This window comes from Acanthisitta chloris, unplaced genomic scaffold (genome assembly GCF_000695815.1).
Source record: "Acanthisitta chloris isolate BGI_N310 unplaced genomic scaffold, ASM69581v1 scaffold12490, whole genome shotgun sequence".
NCBI classification, from domain to species: domain Eukaryota; kingdom Metazoa; phylum Chordata; class Aves; order Passeriformes; family Acanthisittidae; genus Acanthisitta; species Acanthisitta chloris.
In genome coordinates, this window is record NW_008650015.1 from 218,013 (window position 1) to 237,940 (window position 19,928).

Below are 19,928 nucleotides of genomic sequence, written 5' to 3' on the forward strand. Positions count from 1 at the left end.
AAATAATTAAGTCAGTTTATATTCCAACAGCCATATAAATTTAAAATATGAAACAACAATAATACAGCTATAGAATCTAGGTTTTCTTTCAAAGCAGCAGCATATAAAACATATAAAAGCTAAAACCTCAGCACAAGCCTCAAAAAAACAAGGACTGAGTGAATTTTGCCCAAGACATGAAACTCACAAAATACAGTACACAAAAATACTGGAATGCGTAAGATATAAAGCTACACATTGTAGGTAAAGAAAGGCATTGTAAAGTATACAAAAATTGCAAAATAAAACCATGGGATTTGGGGGAGAGTACCATGAATACAAAGAAATTGGCAATTAATACTTGTAGATGGAGTGAAAAAGTGGCAGTTTAATATTTAGCATTCAGTTTTCAGGTTCACGACTTCACTTTCTTAGCATCTTTTTTTCCAGAGTTCTCAGCAGCCAAATCTGCTTTTCTCTTCTGTGACTAAAGAGAAAAAAAAAATTAGGAATGTAACAGAATGGAGGCATTATAAAATAAAAATTTAAGTACATGAATGACTATTCAAAAAGAAGATGTGCCCTAATGTGTTCTAGATTTCAGTTCAACTTTATAGGACATAATGGAAGGGCAAACATAAATCCTGATGTAGACACTAAATTCTGCTCCTTTTTTTATATTCTTGAGTTCTTTACATGGTCCAAGTGGTGCAGATACCACATATACCATCAACTAGATGAGAACATCAGGACCTTGACTTATACACTCTGTTCTAAAGATGACAACCTTTCAAAATACAAGCAGTTCTAATTTCTTCTTCCAGCAACTACTGTGTAGGGGAGGAATAACAATCTGAGAAGAAATTAAAGCAAACATATGATGTGCATAAGTAGGTAGGGAGTAGGCAGTGCAACTTTCTCTTAAAGAGAGTCTTCCTCTACTACTTAAACAAAAGACTCTTCTAAAAAAACGGGGGAAAGCCCAGAAAATACTATGAATTGGGAATACCTACCTAAAAAAATCTATGACAGCTGTGAACAGACAAATATTTCAGTCTAACTTCTCACCTAATCGCTTCTACTAAAGCAGTCAATGCCTACTTTTGCCTATCTTTTACATTTTCTAACAAAATATAATTGAATTCTGCCCCACTGGAAGTTAAGTGCTGTTAAACATACTGCTGTAACTTTCGCTCCTCTTTTCTTCTTTTCAGCTCTTTCTTTTTCTTCAATTTCCATATTTTCTTTTTCTATTAATGATATGAGAGTATTGCAGCGTCTCTGAAACTCCTAAGGAAACAGAAAACATCAAATTTTCTAAGAAAAATATACAAATTCTTTTGCTTACATAAGTATGTTCAAAATTCTTGAATTTCAAAATACTTTTATTTTCCTAAAGCATTCAATATTCATGTACTCGTAAGATGAGCTTAGCTACTATTCATCTGTCTTTCCCTTAGCGTAACCTTTATAAACAGAGAAGGATTTACTGAAATATTCAAATTTCTGACAAGGAGTTTTCAGGATTGTATCTTCCAAACTGACATCCCAGAAGACTGCTCTGATCTTTCATCTTGGTTAGATGAAGTAAGTTACAGCCTGCCAGCACAGTATGCCAGATTTTAAGAAAAGAGGTCTTCAAGCATATCTTTAAAGTACAGAGAAAAGGAATCAAAGCTATTGTAAGCAAGACTTTTCTGTGGCAAACAGACCAGGGTTTGTTTTTGTGATAAGACACTGTGGAGCTACAAATTGGCAAAAGTCTATCCAGTCTTAAATCATGAACTCACTGCTGTATTTTCACTCAAACAGCATCCAAGAGATAATAGACCCTAAACGCTTTTAGCATCAAGACTTGCAAATCATCTGAAAGCAATCAGGAGTAAGCACCATAAAGCCATTTATACCATTAAAAATTTTCCCAATACAACTCCAAGTATCTGCATTGCAGTTATTACTAGTTGGCTTCCTTAAGAGAACTCAATTGACTTGGCCAGTTTCTTGTACCCCATCTCAAAAGACAAAGATCCCTTACCAAACACATAACAGTACCAATTTTTATTATAATTATTCAGTCTATCCTATGTACTTTGAGAACAGTGATTCCATAGGTTTTTCTTTCCAGCTCAAAGCAGGAAGATTTCTTCCAAGGAAAAAAAAAAGCTCAAAAAATATGTCTTCCCTCTATTAAATTCAATGAAGCCATTTTTGAACCACAAGCTATCCTAGAATTACATAGTAGCATAAATCTAACCTACAATGGGTCCATTTGCAATGAAGTGAACAGGTGACCTTTTTGCTCAAAAATTAGTCTCTATTTTCTCAGCATCTGTAACCTGTATATTGCCTCAGCCATCATGTTAGGTGACGGATAAGGATGCAGCCTGCAATGCTTTCTTGATCCTGAAACAGTCAGCCTATGACTCATCTTTGGGACATTAAAACCCTCAAGCTTAACCACATTCTTTAAGTTCTACAGTTTCCACAGATTCCTCTACAAAGGCTGCTCCATGGCCTTGGGCAAAAGCTGTGCAATTCAGAATGGATGGACACAGAGAATCCTGCCACTGTGTGAATTTTATTTACCACAAAACCCCCACATTTTTCTTTACAAGTCCCTCCTAGAAATGTTCCAGTCTCTTGCATGTAGCTTTACAAAACAGTATTGTAGTAAGTCATTGCTATCACACCCATGTAAAGTAACCCCACACCTCCACAGTACAACCATAAATTAGGGCAGCATGCTTGTGCCTGGGAATGTGACAGTCCTGCTGGAAATAAAATACTCTAACTTCAACTAATAAAAACCCTTAAATTCCACCCAAACAAGTTTTTCAATACAAAAGTAACAAGTTTGAGAAAACGTGAGTGCAAGACATCACAGCATACACTGCATCCCCAAACACGGAACAATAGAGAGCCTCTGTCCAAAAACCTACACTCTATAGATGAATAGAGATTATAAGAAGTAAAAGATGCAAGTAGAAAGATGCTTGTCAATATGCAGAAGTATTTGACATCATTTGAATTTGTGCACACTGCACTCAGACTTAGGAGCTGAGGTAAAGTGCAATGAAAAGCTGCTCCATAATAACAACCATCTACACTTTTTCCTAGTGTGTAAGAAATTGGTTTGTGTTAAATCCAAGACAAGTCATTAATCAGGAAGGACTGAGAAAAAACTTGATCCATTTGCCTAAAGCACTCAGAAAAATCCTCCTCTTTCCTGTGGAAAAATGCCTGCATAAATACATACATTTAGTAAAGTGTACAGGTTCACGGTTAGACTTTCCAGATGGACTGCTACTCCAAAACATCTGCTGTGGACAGAGGATGGACTCAAAACCAGTTTTCTCTGGTGAATCACAGAAGCAGCTGACAGTAAGATGTGACACACACAAAGGTTTCTTGTACACCTACCATCAGAAAGAATCTGCATGATAAATCCTGCGCTGAGCTACTGAGATTTCAATATGGACTGCTCCATTCCATTTTATTACTAGAAAAATATACTTAGTTAAAATGCTTTGCACTTTCACAGAAGAGATTTTATTCCATGTTGCCTGATACTTTTCTCTTTAGGTTGGAAAGAGGTAAGATGTACTTTGCTCACCTCTTCATAGCTATAAAGACCAATATTGCAATAAATAAGATGAGAGCACTGAACCATTGCCTTCTGCATGACTGAAGGCAGGGATGCTGACTTGGGAGGGAAAGTAGTCCTGAGCTCTGTCCTGTGTTCCCTGTATTTACAAAGGAGTCACTTGTCTTATGCTGGGTAGGGTTTTCAGGAAGGTAAAAGAGAATATACATTATTTATGACTTCAGAAAACAGATACATTCTTCACTGCTGCCATGATAATTTGCATTCTTCCTGCATGGACAGAAAGAAAAGAAGAAAAATGAACTGTGCTCAATTTTAAATGAAAAAACCCCTTACAATCTTAGGCAATCTTGAACTCTTTGAAAACTCACGTATTGGGTAAACCATCGGATTTGGAATAAATAAATGAAGCAGAATTTTTGGTTTTCAAAGAGAAATCTTTGGAAGGAGAAGAAACACAAATAAGATGGAAGATAAATTAGGTATTTATATGGAATTCAAGAGACATCTAGTGGTTAGAACACAAAGTTTTCTCACAGAGTCTGCCAAGTCCCTTTCAGAAATATGCTGCCCTTTCTATCTTGTTTCATGTCAGTTTAAATGATCATATGTGAATTTCAGCATTCTAAGGAGTCAACTCCATTTCCACTGAACTCATCATTTACTCCTCTGTAAGTATTTGTATATGTATTTGTTTAATTACTCTTGGTATCGCCTGACTTTCCAACACATTTCATAAAAATCACCAAACTAGAGCAAAATGGACCCAGTGAAATTAATACCTCCACAAATGTCAGGGTATTAGAATATTCAGAATATATAAGCAATTTGCAGTTATAAACTACTACACCATACATGGCATGACAATGTAAAACATTTAAGAAAATTAAATGCACATTGAAAGCTTTAGCTTTGTATTTTCATAATATTCTTTTTCAACTGTGTAACAGCAGAAAAACTAAAAATATTAATATTAATGGATAGAATTTTAAGACAAAACCTAAGCCAAAAGATTCACTATATTCCCAGTGCCTCAATTTCCGCATTAGTCACCACAGAACGTATTTCTACACTTGAGCAAATTATTTCTACCCTCTTTAAAAAGAAAAGTATACTGAGCATAAGGATCTGCAAGAAGATTTAAATTGAATATTTAACTCCACCCCTGACAACTATATATCAACTAACATTAAAAGCTGAGCTACATTTTTAATTTCTAGTATCCATTTTTATGATTTACTTAAATGTATTCCTGCCTTGACAACTTAAAAGAAAATTCTTAACAGACTAAATATTGGAGATTTCTCTCTTCATGGACACGATTTTAAAATCCAATATTTCTTCAAGCAGACATTTTTAGCAAGTAAAGCTTGCAATTTCTTTTAATTAAGGGATAACTGCTACACTATCCTGAAACACTTTAATTGCTGAAATAGGGAGTAGAAATTGTATTGCATAATTTTGAGTAGTACTGGGAAAAGCAAATATACCCACCTGCTCAAATACACAGTTTAAATATTTTATCTTATGTTTTATTTATTCTTGGTACAATACCCAGAACTCTGAAAGAACATTTTATAAACAAATCCTGAGGCCAGGAAATTAAGACAGTAAACAACAATACACAGTGCTAGACTAGACTACTAAAATATCCAGATTTGTATCCAAAATGACATTTGTGTTATATGACTGCAGCATAGCATATAATAGAATTTTTTTTTTACAATACAATGGGGAGAATCTATTACAGCTGTATAAAGGACAGGGAGCTCCACTATTTTGTATTAGCCGTGACCAATAAGATTTTGTATTCAAGCAGACAAAAAACATGTTCCAGCTCTCACTCACTGCAAGGGAGATGAAGTTATTTCTGGTATTATGGAAAAATCTGGAAGTACATTTTTCCCATTTAAATACATTCACATGAAAACACATGTCTGTGTTTCTTATATAAGGTTCACTGATTTACAAATTTCACTCATACAAAAAAGGAAATGAATCAGAGGAGAGCTGAGCAGAAATTCCAGGGCAGAGCTAACATCTTTTTAATCACTGAAAGGGTCCCATATGCTGACGTTGGTACCTACATAGCTTACTATCTGCAACCACCAAAATTCCTGTTAGTAGTATCAATTCCCATTTAATGACTAAATTAAAAAAGAATGGCTCTGCACTTCAGAGAGGGAAAGGTAAAAAACTATCTAAAACTCAGAGGACTAGTCTACTTGCTATTAAACTTGTACTATATTCTCTAAGTATGAACAAAATCTTCAGAAAAGTATACCCAAAGAAATTTAAGCACTTGCATTGGATAATCCACATTCACAACTACAAAGTGCATTATAAACCTATTGCTTCAATGATTAATTCCTACGAGAATCACTAACTTTCCTCATGCTTTTAGAAATTAAATATTATATTAGAAAACCTGTTCTTTTATCCAAGTATATAATTCAGATGTTTCCGATCTTTAATGTTGTCCAACAGTTCTAAAAAAGTCTTATTTTAAGAGACATTTTCAGCATAACACTCAGTCTGCAGTAAAAGTAATGAGGATGTTTGTAAGGCTAGTCTACCTTTGCATTAATCCCTTTGGATAACATGGGACTTCAGCTTGGCAGGTTTTCTAATCTGTTTATTTCAGTTGTGTCGTTTGCTGTACTATGGGAAAAGTTATTTTTATAAAAATAGAAAATATTCTTTCAGCACTTGTTTCCTAGACACCAATCCCAGCACAAATCCAAACTTTATGTGATAATTCTTAAAAAAAGGCATCTCATATAATGACTCAGTCCATGTAGGTGATACCTACCATTGCAGTCCTGGATTTGATAAACCAGTCGAATCTGAACTGAGGAGCATTGCGCACACACTGCCTTAGCTCCTCATACACATTTTCCTTGTCAAAGCCCATCTTGTGTAACATACATATTAAAAACCTGTCTTCCTCTTCTGTGTAATTTTTCCCTTTGTTTGTTCCATACTGGATACGCAGTTGATGAAAAGGTGCTTTATATCTCGCAATCTGAATGCAAAACAAAAACAATGACAATTAAACACACACTATTACATCAGGGATTTATTATGTACTAGTGTAGATCACTGATAGATGCAAACTACATATGCTACAGAAAAAGACAGAACCCCCATTCCCCACTGCTCCTTTCCCATAATGATTACTTTGGCATCGAGGGCTTTCTTGATACTGATCCTCCGCTGAATTCTTGCCTCTCCTCGTTCAATTTGAGCCATGATCCTCTCAATGTCCTGCAGTTCATTACAACGTTCCCAGAAAACAGCTAAAAATGCAAATCAAAATTGTTAAACATCATCTTTTCCTCTGCCCACGCTACTCTTAGTTAAGGTACTCCACCTAAAAAAAAAATGCAGCTTGTGGTTCCATTAAATCTTAAAAAATGTGCTAGTGCTCTTGTTTTTGCCATGCTAGTCAAGTAAATTGCACAGACCTTTTATTCAATACCTTTAAAAGTTAACTACAAGTGAAGGGCTAATAAAAACTGGAACAAAGCTTATATTCAACACAATTAATTGTAGTCATGCAAAACTGTGAAAAAAATTACTTTTAAGGATTGCTTTTTACAACAATGGTGAAACAGGTTAGAGCTGCTGGTCTAGCAGGGAAACACATTGATATTTTTATCTCCCTAGCTATCTCTAAGGTCAGAGACTACTTAGTCTATGTGTTAGAAAAACTAGCAATTTGTGGTTTCTCCAGTGACATCTTTTAGCCAACACAAAGTAAATTCAACACCTTGAAGGGAACTCCTCTGGAGCTGTTCCTTCTTAACTACAGGAAGAACATTGCAAAATTAAATTTTATGAAGGTGTTTAGTAAAATTACATCCAAGGATGAAAGAGGAAAAATCTGTACAAATTAAAAAGTAGTGTGTAAATATAAAATACAAAGATACTGTGTACAACCTAAAATAGCAGAGAAACAGCATAAAGAATCACATTGCCACTATAAGGCAACTCCACAATTCCACTAGTCCAAGCTGTCAATGCAAATTATCTATGTCAAATTCTAAATTTTGACTAAGGAGGGATAAAGGTAGCTGCAGGTGTTACTTATGTGCCACAAATTCAGCCTTTTTAACAGAATTAAGCCTTCCGAAAAACAAGCAAGTCTATTTTAAAAAAAAAAAATTCTTACACACACCCAAATTCTGCATCTTGTAATTGTAAAAGAACATGTAGCAAAAATGATGTGTGATTAAGGATTACATTTCAAAATATCACAAACCTGAGTATTCAATGACCTCCTCAGGTGACTTTCCTTCCACCTCACGGGCAATATTGTCTATATCATCACGACCGTATTTCTCATTAGCTTTAATAAACTGATTAAAATCTCTTTTGTTCCAGTTTGTAAAACCCTGTAAGCAGCAAGAGATAAGAAGGCATTACTAGGTAGAATAAAAACATTTTGCAAAATTTTGATTTATGTATGTACCATTTACTCTAATTAGCAAAGCCTTTGCTATGTCATGTGATTACAGTGGCTAATGGTCTTTTAAGACTTCTATGAATTTGTATTTTCCAGGGGTTATTACTGGATCATAAAAAGTCTAAAAAGTTATTTTCATGCATGACTCCATATGCATTTGTAAGAGCTTTTTACTCTTTCTTTTTAGCCTTTATGTGATATTTCTCCTAAGAAACAAGCTCAATGACAGTCACCCTTCAACAACCAACACATGGCTGAGGAGTACAGGATGCAGCAATGCAAGTGTCATTACAAGTTCTTAGAGCAGTGCAAGTATCTAAAGCAAGAGCTCCTACTTCAGACATTTACAAACCTGGAACCAGACAAACAGCTGGATGAAAGCATAAGTACGTCAAGAAACAACCTCTAGTTCAAAAAGATGCAATCAAATGAAAACTCTACAGCACTGTCAAATGGAGAGTTTGTTATGTACCAAAGAAATCAATCCAAAACTGAACAAGAGTAAAGTGAGATACAATGCAAAAAATCATCATCCAAGAAAGAGACACTACAATTTAAAGACGGGGAAAGGAGAAAACATCAAAAACAAGCAAACAAGGCAATCACATGCCTGAACAGTAATCTGAGTGCACTGAATTTCTTCATCACAGAAATACATTTACAAGGAAGGAACTCTGTCAGTTCTCCAGCTGAACCAGCTCACTCCACAATTAGACGTCTTTAGAACAAGTCTAATATACAAAATACAAATGTTTCTTTTTAATCATTAACAGCAGTACTGATATGCATATCAGCACCAGCTTAAATATGTCTTCTGCTATACATAGGTGAAATTAATAGTCAAATTGTGATTTAGCAATTTTCTTCCAAGGTACACTATGCTCAATTCTTTTACAGAAAACTTCCTGAATCAAAAAATCCTGTCACTTTCAGACACATCTTTCTCCTTAATGAACAGCTTTAATAAACCTATTCAACAGGGTAACTGTTCAAAAGGTCAAGAAACTAGTCAGTGACAGGAAGTCAGCCCCAGTATAAAAAGAACATGCCTAACAACTCGACTGGGACAAATTAATGGATGTGACATGCCTCAGACACCTGCATAAACACCATGTATGTTGACAGAGGCTTGTCCTGATTCAAGCCCTTTCAGATTAAAACAAACATGCAAGGTATATGCATACAGGAGAATCCAGCTGAGCAGATTTCTGCACGTACTCCTGGGTGGTGCATCTACTGTACACGTTCCTGCCTCAGAATCGTCCCAAGGACATTCAAGGAAACAGTAGGTGACTAAGATGTAAATTTGTTCAAGGGCAGGAAAGGTCCCTCAATGCAAACCCAAGCAAAATCATTACATGTTGTGTGCTTTCTTCTTTCAGTAATGTCAGTGTAGCTTTCCTGTATTTACCATAAGTACTACTAATACTCCATACTAGTAAAAACATATGATGAAATACTTCTCCTGCTTTTATTTTACCTGTGTTAGAAGCTTTTCTTTCTCTTCAGTTTCTTCAGTATTCAGAGGCATAGACTCATCTATCTTCTTTTGTTCCTCCTTTTGTACCTGAGCTGCATTTGGAAGGTCAGGATTCCTGGGGACCTAGAATCAGCAGTATCAAACAGTGCAGTTATTTCAAAGACTGTTACTAACAACAAGTTTATTTCAAAGACTGTATTTTAAAAGCACTGATCTGTACAAGTTACCAAGTGTTTCACCTAGATTCAAATATTACTGCTTAAACACTTCCTCCCAAAACCAGGACTAGATTTTGTCAAATGATTGTTGTAAGTTTGGTTACGCCCTGTACACACCACTTCTACACACAACTCAGGGACACTGTGAGAGGCACAGCCTCACCCACTGTAAGCTGTCACAATCCACTGCTTTCAGTGCACTGTTCATTAGCTAAGTACCTGCTCTCCTACATCCAATGGTTTATAGTATTTCATAACTACAGTGAAATACTAAGTTCTGCCAGGCTGACTATAAAGCCATGCACACTGCCAAAGTAAGGACCAGACAGACAACACGATGCAAACAAGGCCTAGCAACTTTTTATCTGTCCTTCTCCACACTTGACCAATTTAGTATTTGTGACCTTTAAACTGTGCATTGCAGTTCCATGGCAACCAACAGCAAATGAGTCAGAAACCAGCATCCAGTAAAGGTTTTGCAGACCTCACATATTTCTGCAGCAAAAGGCAACAGAAGTTAAGAGCTGTTCAGCTGGTTTTAATGTCTAAGAAGTGTTTTTGACTTTGGTGGGTTAAATTAAGACAGACACCTAAAGCTTGGTCTCCACCTATCTGATACCTTCTGATATTGCTCATGGCAGTTTTCAGTTTTAATAATAAACTCTCTGCAGATGGAAAGTTATACTTGCATTTCAAAGAAGAACAGATTTAATCAAATTTATCCCTTTCACCACCAGCAAAAAGCCAGTATATACTAACTTTTTAAGATAACAAGTGTTCATGTTCTGCCTACACAGTCTGACAGGTTTCATTAGCAGGGCTGAAACACAGCTCTTTTCACATGCATATTGTCAACATTAGCAATTCTCTCATCTTTCTTTGTTGGAGCATTAATTGAATAAATTCTTTCCCTGAGCTAATTATACTCCCTTTAATGCTTAATTCTATCCTGCCATCCACATAAAACTCTTCTTGCTTCAAACTAGATTCTAAGGCACCTTCTGCTTTTTCTTATAAATATATTTTGCTAATATTATTTTACTCTTTGTCAACACCAATTTTCCATCTGCTGCTTTGTATGACAAGTTTATGTTCACCAACACATTTTATAGGTGATTTCTTCTTGCTGCAACCTGACATGAAACCTGGGGCTTTTTAAAGCAAGTTACAGACATGTCTAGAAGCAGAGGATCTATTTGATTTACTCAGCCAATGCTGGCACAAGTAAGGACAATAAACATTAAAACAGAATCTGTGTTCACTGCTGGTCCACTAATGTCAGAAAGAAAAGTCTGCTGTCTGGTTTTCTTTTAGTAGTAGTAATACATTCAGATTTCTCCACACCTTTGAACATTTTATATCCCAGCAAAATGCAAAGAAAATTGATGACATTTTACTTACCTTTCTATCAACACAAAGTCAGTATAAGTTACTTTCTGCATAAGACATACAAAAGCTTTAAAGAGAAAAATCATGCTCTGGAAGGTGACCTTATGTTAGCCAGAAATGTTCTCACTTTAGACCACATATTACACTTTTGAGTATGAGTATATGAAGCATCAGGACTGTCCTTCCTTTTTCTACTTTATTTTATTGCTATGAACCCAACACAAAACATGAAGCTACAGAGATACGAAATTTTTAGTGAAGGAAAGAATTACAGATTACTTTTTCTGCTCCACAGCGGAACAGAAACTGGGGAATAGAGGTTTTGAGCCATTTCTTTCACAGTAACTTGACAAGTCAAGGTTGCAGTAAATCTGCAAAGAGGAATACAAATACATTTCACTGGTTTGAAGGGGAAAAACAAGCATTACCTTATATCCTATAGTCTTACGATAATACAAAATTTCTTTTTCCAGAAGTTCAAATAACCGTGGTGGGAAAAACTGGAAATCCTGGATATTTGGTTGTTTTGGAGGACGTGGAGCCTTCAAAGATACACAGATACATTAACATTATATAAGCTTGACTACTGTGCAAATAAACTGCCATAATTCAGCAGCATTGGCAACTTAGCACTTTGTAAAGATATAGGGTGAGAGCAAAGGCTGCAACATGGGAGAGGAGTAGCAAAACAACAACATAAAAACCTCCATAGTTGCCAAGTTCTTACCTTTGGGACTTTTGGTTCACTAACACGCAGAGCTTCTCTGAAATAAGCATCAACTGCATAATTAGCTTTGCGCTCTCTTTTTGGAGGCTCAATCCATTCCATCATGCTCAGCTATGTGCAGAAAATAAGAGAAAGGAATTAAAGTAACTGTACACTTTGCTAAAGTCTCAAGAATAATGACTAATGTGGCACTGCAAAACAGGAAAGTATTTTTGCATGGCAAATCTAACCATTGTGCTCAATAATTTGGATACGAAAATAAAGCCCAAAATTAAGATAGAAATTATAGCCGATTATAGCAGGTATTTAAACACATAAAAGATAGTACACAATGCAATGCAAGTGGCAAGGATAGATGTGGGAAATCGACGGGAGAAATGCGCACCCGATGGTGTCCAGCAAGACTCCTTTATTGTAAGCGATCGCCCATCTTTTATACAGTGCATGAACAACTATGCTTACTGTTCTCTTTACCATTACCTAAACCCTAAAAGTTACATTTGTATACTTTCTTAGCTTGCAGGACAACTATACCTATTATTCATTTTAGCATTACCTGAGCTCTACAGGTTACATTTATATACTATGTTTGCTTGCAGCTGCAGCTGTGAAGAAGTCTTTGTTTTCTGGAGAATCCTTTGTTTTCCCGGAATAGTTCATCCTTGGGTTTGCAACATTGCTGAGCTTTCCCAGATAGCTTGTCCTTTGGCTGCAACATTATGCTGCAAAAATAACTTCTAAGGCTGAGAAGCTAAATGCCTGAGGCCTACTTCTTAGTTATATGCTCAAAGCTCCCATAGACCTTTGCTCGACTCTTGCTCGCACAATGCTCTCTGGGAGCTGTGCCCCTGTTCCCTTAGCCATTCTTCAATAGACAGATCCTGTTACAGCATTCTAGGTATTTCAGACACCTCAAGTTATGATTCCATCTACCAAAACACAACAGAAGGGCTGAAGATTTGGCCTCTAATTCTGTAATTTCTTGTGGTATGAATTGCTACTCCTCTAAATATCACAATGAATAACCTCTACACATGAATGAATAACCTAGGCTACAGCACAGACAAAAAAGTAATCCATTAGCAGTAAATTAATCTTAACTAAATCATTTGAAGTTACTAAAATGTATTTTTAGACTATGCTGCAGTTACCTCACTTCTTTTAATTACATTATCAATATGAAGAAAGAATCTCATGTATACACAGACACTGCACTATATTCTCATTAAACAATTTTTCTAAACGTTTGTTCAAAATCTGTAAGAAATCTGGGTTAGAAGGGCATTTAGTAGTTAACAAATAAGAATTCACATATCTGATTCCAGTTAAGACCTTAAGGATATCTTCTCTATATGTCCCATACAAAAGAGAGACACAGAGGGAACACTGTGGGACCCCGAGTAATACCTGTTTGTAAGGATGATCCTTCTATAATTAGGTAAATCCATGTACAGTTTACATTAATGCTTGTGACTAAAACCTTCACTGGAAAGGAAGACTAAAGTCCAAGATCCACATATAAAATCATTATCAGGCCTGGGTTTTCCCCTCAGTTATGTGACAGTAAAGTAATACTGTTTGCAGCAGTCTAGTAGGATGGAACATGGTATTTTTGCTGCAGAAAGGATAAAATTTGAGCAATATTATCACATTTTACCATAAAAAAACCCAAACAGCGGGGATGAAAGCTCATTTAACAAAAATTCAGAATACTGATGCTTCTGCAGAGCCAAGTGAATTTTTCAATAGCTTCTCACTTCTCTAGAGTAACCTTCATAGCCATAACACTTCTAGTATGGCCTTTACGCTTGCACCTCCAAAGCGAAGTCTTAAAGACTAAGAAAAATTACCTTTTGTTTTTCTCTATAATCTTCACCTTCAAAGTTGTATAAGCTCATCTCTGTGTCCATAGTGAAATTTCGTAAGGAGCTCTCCCCCATCTTCTGCAATCGTTCATTCATTTCAGCTGTCTAAAAAGAGAGGAAGATACTTTTAGGCTCACTCAAGCTTTTTATCTTTTCTGAAAAAAACAGCTTCCATCATTACTACAACATTCTCAATGTCTTTTTCTGCTTTAAACTTCTACTTACATTTTCTTGTAAAGAGAGATGCCCATTGTGCTTTTCAATTCAGAACAGTGTGACTCCGAGACTTTCCATTAAACTAAATTTATTACGCTGGGATGTAGTCCTACAACTGCAGGATTTAACTTTTACATTTAAAATAAATTTATGCCCAAGTTCTTGAAATGATAGTTCATTTTTCCATAGAGCTATCTATTCCTTAATGAAATTCCATAAAGGTTTTGTGCCTATTAGAATTGTTGGCATTAAATTTACATCTTTCTAAAAGCCCACAAAATAAACAGTGCTTAAGACATGATGCACACAGTCTGAGCTTTGAAAATAATCAGAACTCACTAATTCTACTCCTTCAAACTTTCATAAGATTTCAAATACATACAAATAGTAAAGTAAAAATTGGGGATAAAATTAGATTTACATAATTGGATTTCACATCCATTTTGTGCTTATATATTACATGTTTGACACATTTTGAATTCCATATGAAACTCTTTTCTAACCTTCTTTTCACCTCTTTCTAAAATAGTGGTTATATCTTCTTCTGTCAGCTCACTATCTTTGGAAGCAAAAACATGCGTGGCTCCATGCCGGATCATCTGCAGCATTTCATCTTTTGCCAGTTTATTAGACTGTTGGTCTATGAGCCTTCCTAAAATTAGAAGAAATATGTTCAAAGTTATAGTATGGGAGTTCTAGTAGGACCACGAAAACCGTGGAATTTTTTTCGTTCACTGACAGAACAATAAAGGAAAAACAGAACAATCATACAGAAAAATTACATTTCACTCAAGACGAGAATAAATGAAAATCAGGAACTTCAGGCAAAATAAAAAGATCAAGCCACAACATAAAATGTTTCACATTCAGATAGTTCAAGTTTGACATTTAATATCTTATTCTTACAAAAAGTTAGCTGAACTTTTAAGATCACAATTTTATATCAAGATGAAAAATGACAAACTATTCTGCAATAACCATTAAGAAGTACTTGATATTTTTAACACTCACTTTACTGATTTCAACACAATTTTCTGAGTATTTTCCCCAAAATTCAAATTTCTGCCCCAAAATTTCACTTATCCTATCCCATCTCTTCACATGCCATCAGAACTTTGACCATCATCCTCTCAGTAGCCCACCCTTTAGGAAATACAACCAACTTTCAAAACTTAGCTTCAGTGCCTTATTTCTAACAAACTATTCTTCCAAGAGCTTCTAAACAAATGCAGAGAGCAGCTTTAATGCTCAGTAAACTCGTATGTGGTACAAAGTCTATGTATAGAATTAATTGCTCTGCCATGGAACATATCTTTTCTCCTTTGTTTTTTTAAAATCTTTAACATAGCACAAAACCAAGTAAGATCTATTCAGCTGTAGTTTACTTTCTCCATTTAGACTCTTAGTATAGGTCCACATGAAACAGAATTCTACAAAAAACTCAGCTGAACAAGTGACTAACTTATACATTAGTTTCTTAGGAGCATTTAGTACACTGCTATTACACACAAGGCCTGCTTTCTTCAATACTGTACATCTGTACAGCTATTTAACCATACTCCAAGGGACTGAACAATTCTGTTGCAGACAAACATATACAGCAGTTGATACCTTGTTGTATAACTATAGAGTCCAGCCTCAGTTTTATTTCAGCTCTTTCTACAATCCTCTCTTCAACAGTATTATCAGTGATAAGTCGGAACACCCGTACTGGTTTCTTCTGACCAATACGATGCGCACGATCCTAACAAACACAAATCAAGGAGTGTTCAGCAACAAGAACTCACAAGCAATACACGGTTAGCTTGCAGAAACAGCAGACTGAAACTAGCATGTACTTCTTGTTCCTTGCCTATTCGAGAGCATACAAAAATGTGAAACCAGTAATTTTTACTTACACCTGCATATTACACCTTCCACATTTGAGTTACTCTACAGCAAAAAAAATGCATCAATCTCATTGCAAATGAAGATAACTGAATGTCTGTCTAGACTGCAGCTGGGAAGTGGAGATAGAGCAGTACATACAACACCCACACTTGCACTGCTTTCAAACTAATTCTCTCACTTGGCACAGGTAGTGAAATTTCAGCATCCCTGGTTGGAGCATATTAATTCTTCGGGCAAAGTTCATGCAGCCACAGCTTCAATACTGCACTTGTCCCAAGCATCAATATGCAGCTCACACAATACAGGGACAACACAGCAAATGAGGTCTGACTGACACACTATACTTCTTTGTAACAGAACTTGTGTTCATCCTCTCTGGAAAACACAAATACAAGTATTTTGTCCTTTTAAATAAAAAAATTAAACAACTGTTCTTCAAGCTGTGGGTACCAGGATTTTCTACCTGTACTTTAAACACCAGTTCTTAAATCTTTTAGTCTCCTGCACAATATTAATTTCCTCCTGAAAACCCTACAAAAGTTCACAAATCACACTCATCAGTTTCCAGGAACTCGGTCTGCTACTGGCAGTCAGCATGAATAGGGAAAGGATGAGCTATTCACATGAAATATTTGATGTATTTAAGTGCATTAAAACAAATTAAACAATACAAACCACTGAACAAATCCCTCCCAATCATGCAGGAAGGATCATGTGATTTTTATTCCACATGAAACAAATTAGACTATTTTTTTTTACATTCAGCACTCGGAGAGAAAGGACTTCAGTATGTTTAACTCAAAGATAACTTCTTTTCGCTCCTGGCATCACCACTGAATGGTTTTATGCTTCTGCAGAAACAATATGGGTTGCAAAAGCATAAACTTCCCAAATGAGAGGAATATAAGGCTGCATGCTTTTAATTATTTGTTGTCATTTTGGGAACAGCCCTCTTATCTGTTTACTGCTCTCTTCTGGAAAGACAGAATTAAGAATAGTTCTATAATTCTATAAACAATATTGATATAGTATTTTGATACAAGTAATCTGTCATTATAAAAATCATTAAGACAGATATTTACAGACAAAAATCTACAGTTTCTTCCACAAACTCTGTTCATGCCCTTTTTATCCAATTCCTTAGTTTCTTGGTATTGTCTTGTGTATACAAAAAGTAAAGGAAAGTAACAAAACTACAAATTCTGAAAACAGTTATCCATAATAGAACAATGACAAACAAACAAACGTGTATCAGGGAGTTAACTTACCATGGCTTGCAGATCTACTTGAGGGTTCCAATCTGAATCATAGAGAATAACCACATCAGCAGTTGCCAAATTAATTCCAAGACCTCCAGCTCTGGTACTCAGCATGAAAATGAATTTACTGCTGTTGGGAGCATTAAATGTGTCTATTGCTTCCTAAAAGGAAAAAAAAGAAGATGCAGTTATGTCACAGACATCACTGTGAATGTAGACAGTCAAGACACAGGATGTGTGGCGACAGCAAAACTTTAATTCCAATATATGTAATGTTTCACCATTTCTACACTGCTTCTTCAATACACTTTCACACACAGTGTTAACTACCTATTAGCTAGTGATGTGGTAATGCTTAATTTACTGGTTAACAGTTGCTTCTGTGTGCCCTCATTAACTATCCCAAAATATTCTCTTCTTATCTAGATCTTCTGTATTCCTCTCAGGATATCTGCCTCCTTATTCTCATGGATACAGACTAATCATCCTCTTTTTACAGTCCTTTCTCAAGACATGTTTTCAACCTCGTTAGTCTCACAGGTGCAGACTTATCTCATCAAGGTCAATGTTCTCTCATTCGTCAGGCCTACAGTCCAGCTGTATGCCTTCACACTGTTAAAGTATCAGAGTTTTCAAACACGTTTCCAATACATTGATGGCTTTTCAATGAAATTCTTTTAAATGTACACAATTTTCACATAAAAAATAATCTATCGAAGTAAGAAACTGTAGGTTTGCACAGGTGGAAAAATCCATATTGAGTCCACAATATATTACATTTTTCATTTAGCTGGGGAACAAATTAAATGTACTTGACTGTGGACTTTGGTTAGAAAAATACACCCTTGGCAGTCTTTTGCAGTCTTTTAAAACTGCAGCATTTTTGCTTTTAAACAATTATGTCACTGTACACATATGCAAATAAGAACTTCTTAATAATCTAATATGCAAACCAAAGGCATTTGTTTATAAACAGCTTTCCCACCTCTCTTTCTTCGTGTGGTGTCTGTCCATCGAGTCGGCAGTACTCATACCCACGCCACATGCAATAGTCCTCCAAAATATCCAGTAAACGAGTCATCTGACTGAAAAGTAGAACTCTTGAACCTGACAGAACACAGAAGGTTTTGTTGTTGATTTATGTTTTCACATTAATCTTATCACAGAGCCTACTATACAGCACAAGTGAGAATTTATGTGAAATATTCTGTACTGAGTCTAACTCACTCAAAGAAGTTTTTCTTCCAAAGCTACTCTTCTGGTATTGATTTAACTCCCCAAGACAGATTATTTCATCATTTATACAAGAGAAACACACAACCACAGAAACAGAACACTTCAAACCACTGCAAGATAATTAGATGATGACTGATGCAAACAGACAAACTAATCCTCTCAGAAATTTTCTTAAAGAAAGGAGAAGGGACGCTCTATTCTTCCTTCTCTTCTACTTCTCCATATTATTAGTCTTGCTCACCATTCCTGTAGGACTTCTTTCCCTCTGCGTGTTAAGATCTACAGAAAATTAATTTTCAACAAAATCCTCACTGAAAGTAATGAATGCATTCACTGGAGGAAAGACAAGAATGAATCTGTGCTATTTTTGAAAGCAGTTTTATGTACAAGGAGCAATTCAGCTCACTGCTGTCCACAAACAGTACTCACCCTGCTCTCTGAGTTTCGCCAGCAGTTTATCCAGAACTAACATTTTCCCACTGTTGGTGATGAGATGTGTGTCAGTGGTGTAAGGAGGACCTGGCTCAGCACCATCAAACAGGTAAGGATGGTTACAGCATTTCCGCAGCTGCATCAGAATATTCAGCAGACGCATCTTATCCATTTTCCCAGCTGAATTCAGGATATCAATATCTTTCATCAGGATCCTTGTATACCTGGAGTTTTAAAGGCAATTCTGAAAACTCTTGGGTTTTTATTTGACATATAAAACATGAGTGAAACTCTGAAATATCCCAGTAACTAATTTCTGGATAGGGGAGTTTGCTTTGTTTATTTAACAATGAGCTATGTTATTAAGAAACTTGGCAGAAACATCTGACTGATAATAAGGATTTTTAAATCCATACCTAAACATGAAAGGCAAGTTGTCTGTGAGTGACAATGATCTGTCATTTACTGGGTTATCTTACACTTCCATTTTAGTAGTACAAAGAAGATTAAATATATCACTTAGTTGACAGAAGCTGCTACACTGACCTGGCTCCTTTTCTCACATCTCTTCTGGATATGCAGCTCCCCAAGGTTTTATTTTAATTTCAGGTAAGACTTTTACTGGTGCATACATACTTGGATCAAAGGAGGAAACTTAGGAGGCCTTATGTTCTTTCAAATAAAATTAAGGAAGGGAAAAAAAGGTTTCTGCTGTCCTCCTCCCAGCTCTTTTCATTACCCTTCCTGAGCTCTTTGTAAGTCGTGCATTTTTTTACAAAGCCCCAAAGAGTGCTATAAACAGGTTTCTCTATCTGGCCGTCTCAACATGCAACTATAAGAAAAAAAAGTAAGAGTGTGAAGAGCTATACTGTTTATCAGAAAAGAATCTTACTTTGATGCAAATAACTCACCATTCTCTCTGCATTTTGCTGAGCCCAAGATAAATTTTTACTTCTTTCTTTGGAGGCAAACTCTTTTCTACTTCACCTTTTATGCGACGTAATAGAAATGGCTTCAAGACCTACACAAATTAAGAGTTTTTACAAAGACAAACGTTTAAAATTGATTGCCTCAAATACAAAATGAATAGATTCAATTTTCTGGTATTTATTCAGAACTAATCAGTATCTGTTGCCATCATGGTGATTCCTGCAGAAAAATCCTG

The 19,928-nt window shown here is 35.8% G+C and overlaps 1 protein-coding gene across 1 annotated transcript in view; it reads right to left on the reverse strand.

Moving 5' to 3' along the window:
• SMARCA1 (SWI/SNF related, matrix associated, actin dependent regulator of chromatin, subfamily a, member 1) overlaps positions 1–19,928 on the reverse strand; it is a gene marked incomplete at its 5' end in the record, with an annotated part of 28,009 nt that continues 8,081 nt past the window's right edge. The window contains 15 exons of the mRNA XM_009083103.1: positions 1–466; positions 1,159–1,269; positions 6,396–6,608; positions 6,764–6,882; positions 7,848–7,980; positions 9,532–9,654; positions 11,567–11,680; positions 11,866–11,976; positions 13,716–13,835; positions 14,450–14,598; positions 15,558–15,690; positions 17,105–17,257; positions 18,081–18,202; positions 18,761–18,987; positions 19,675–19,784. Coding sequence (XP_009081351.1) covers positions 395–466; positions 1,159–1,269; positions 6,396–6,608; positions 6,764–6,882; positions 7,848–7,980; positions 9,532–9,654; positions 11,567–11,680; positions 11,866–11,976; positions 13,716–13,835; positions 14,450–14,598; positions 15,558–15,690; positions 17,105–17,257; positions 18,081–18,202; positions 18,761–18,987; positions 19,675–19,784 — 2,010 coding nt within the window. The remainder of the gene's footprint in view (positions 467–1,158; positions 1,270–6,395; positions 6,609–6,763; positions 6,883–7,847; positions 7,981–9,531; positions 9,655–11,566; positions 11,681–11,865; positions 11,977–13,715; positions 13,836–14,449; positions 14,599–15,557; positions 15,691–17,104; positions 17,258–18,080; positions 18,203–18,760; positions 18,988–19,674; positions 19,785–19,928) is intronic.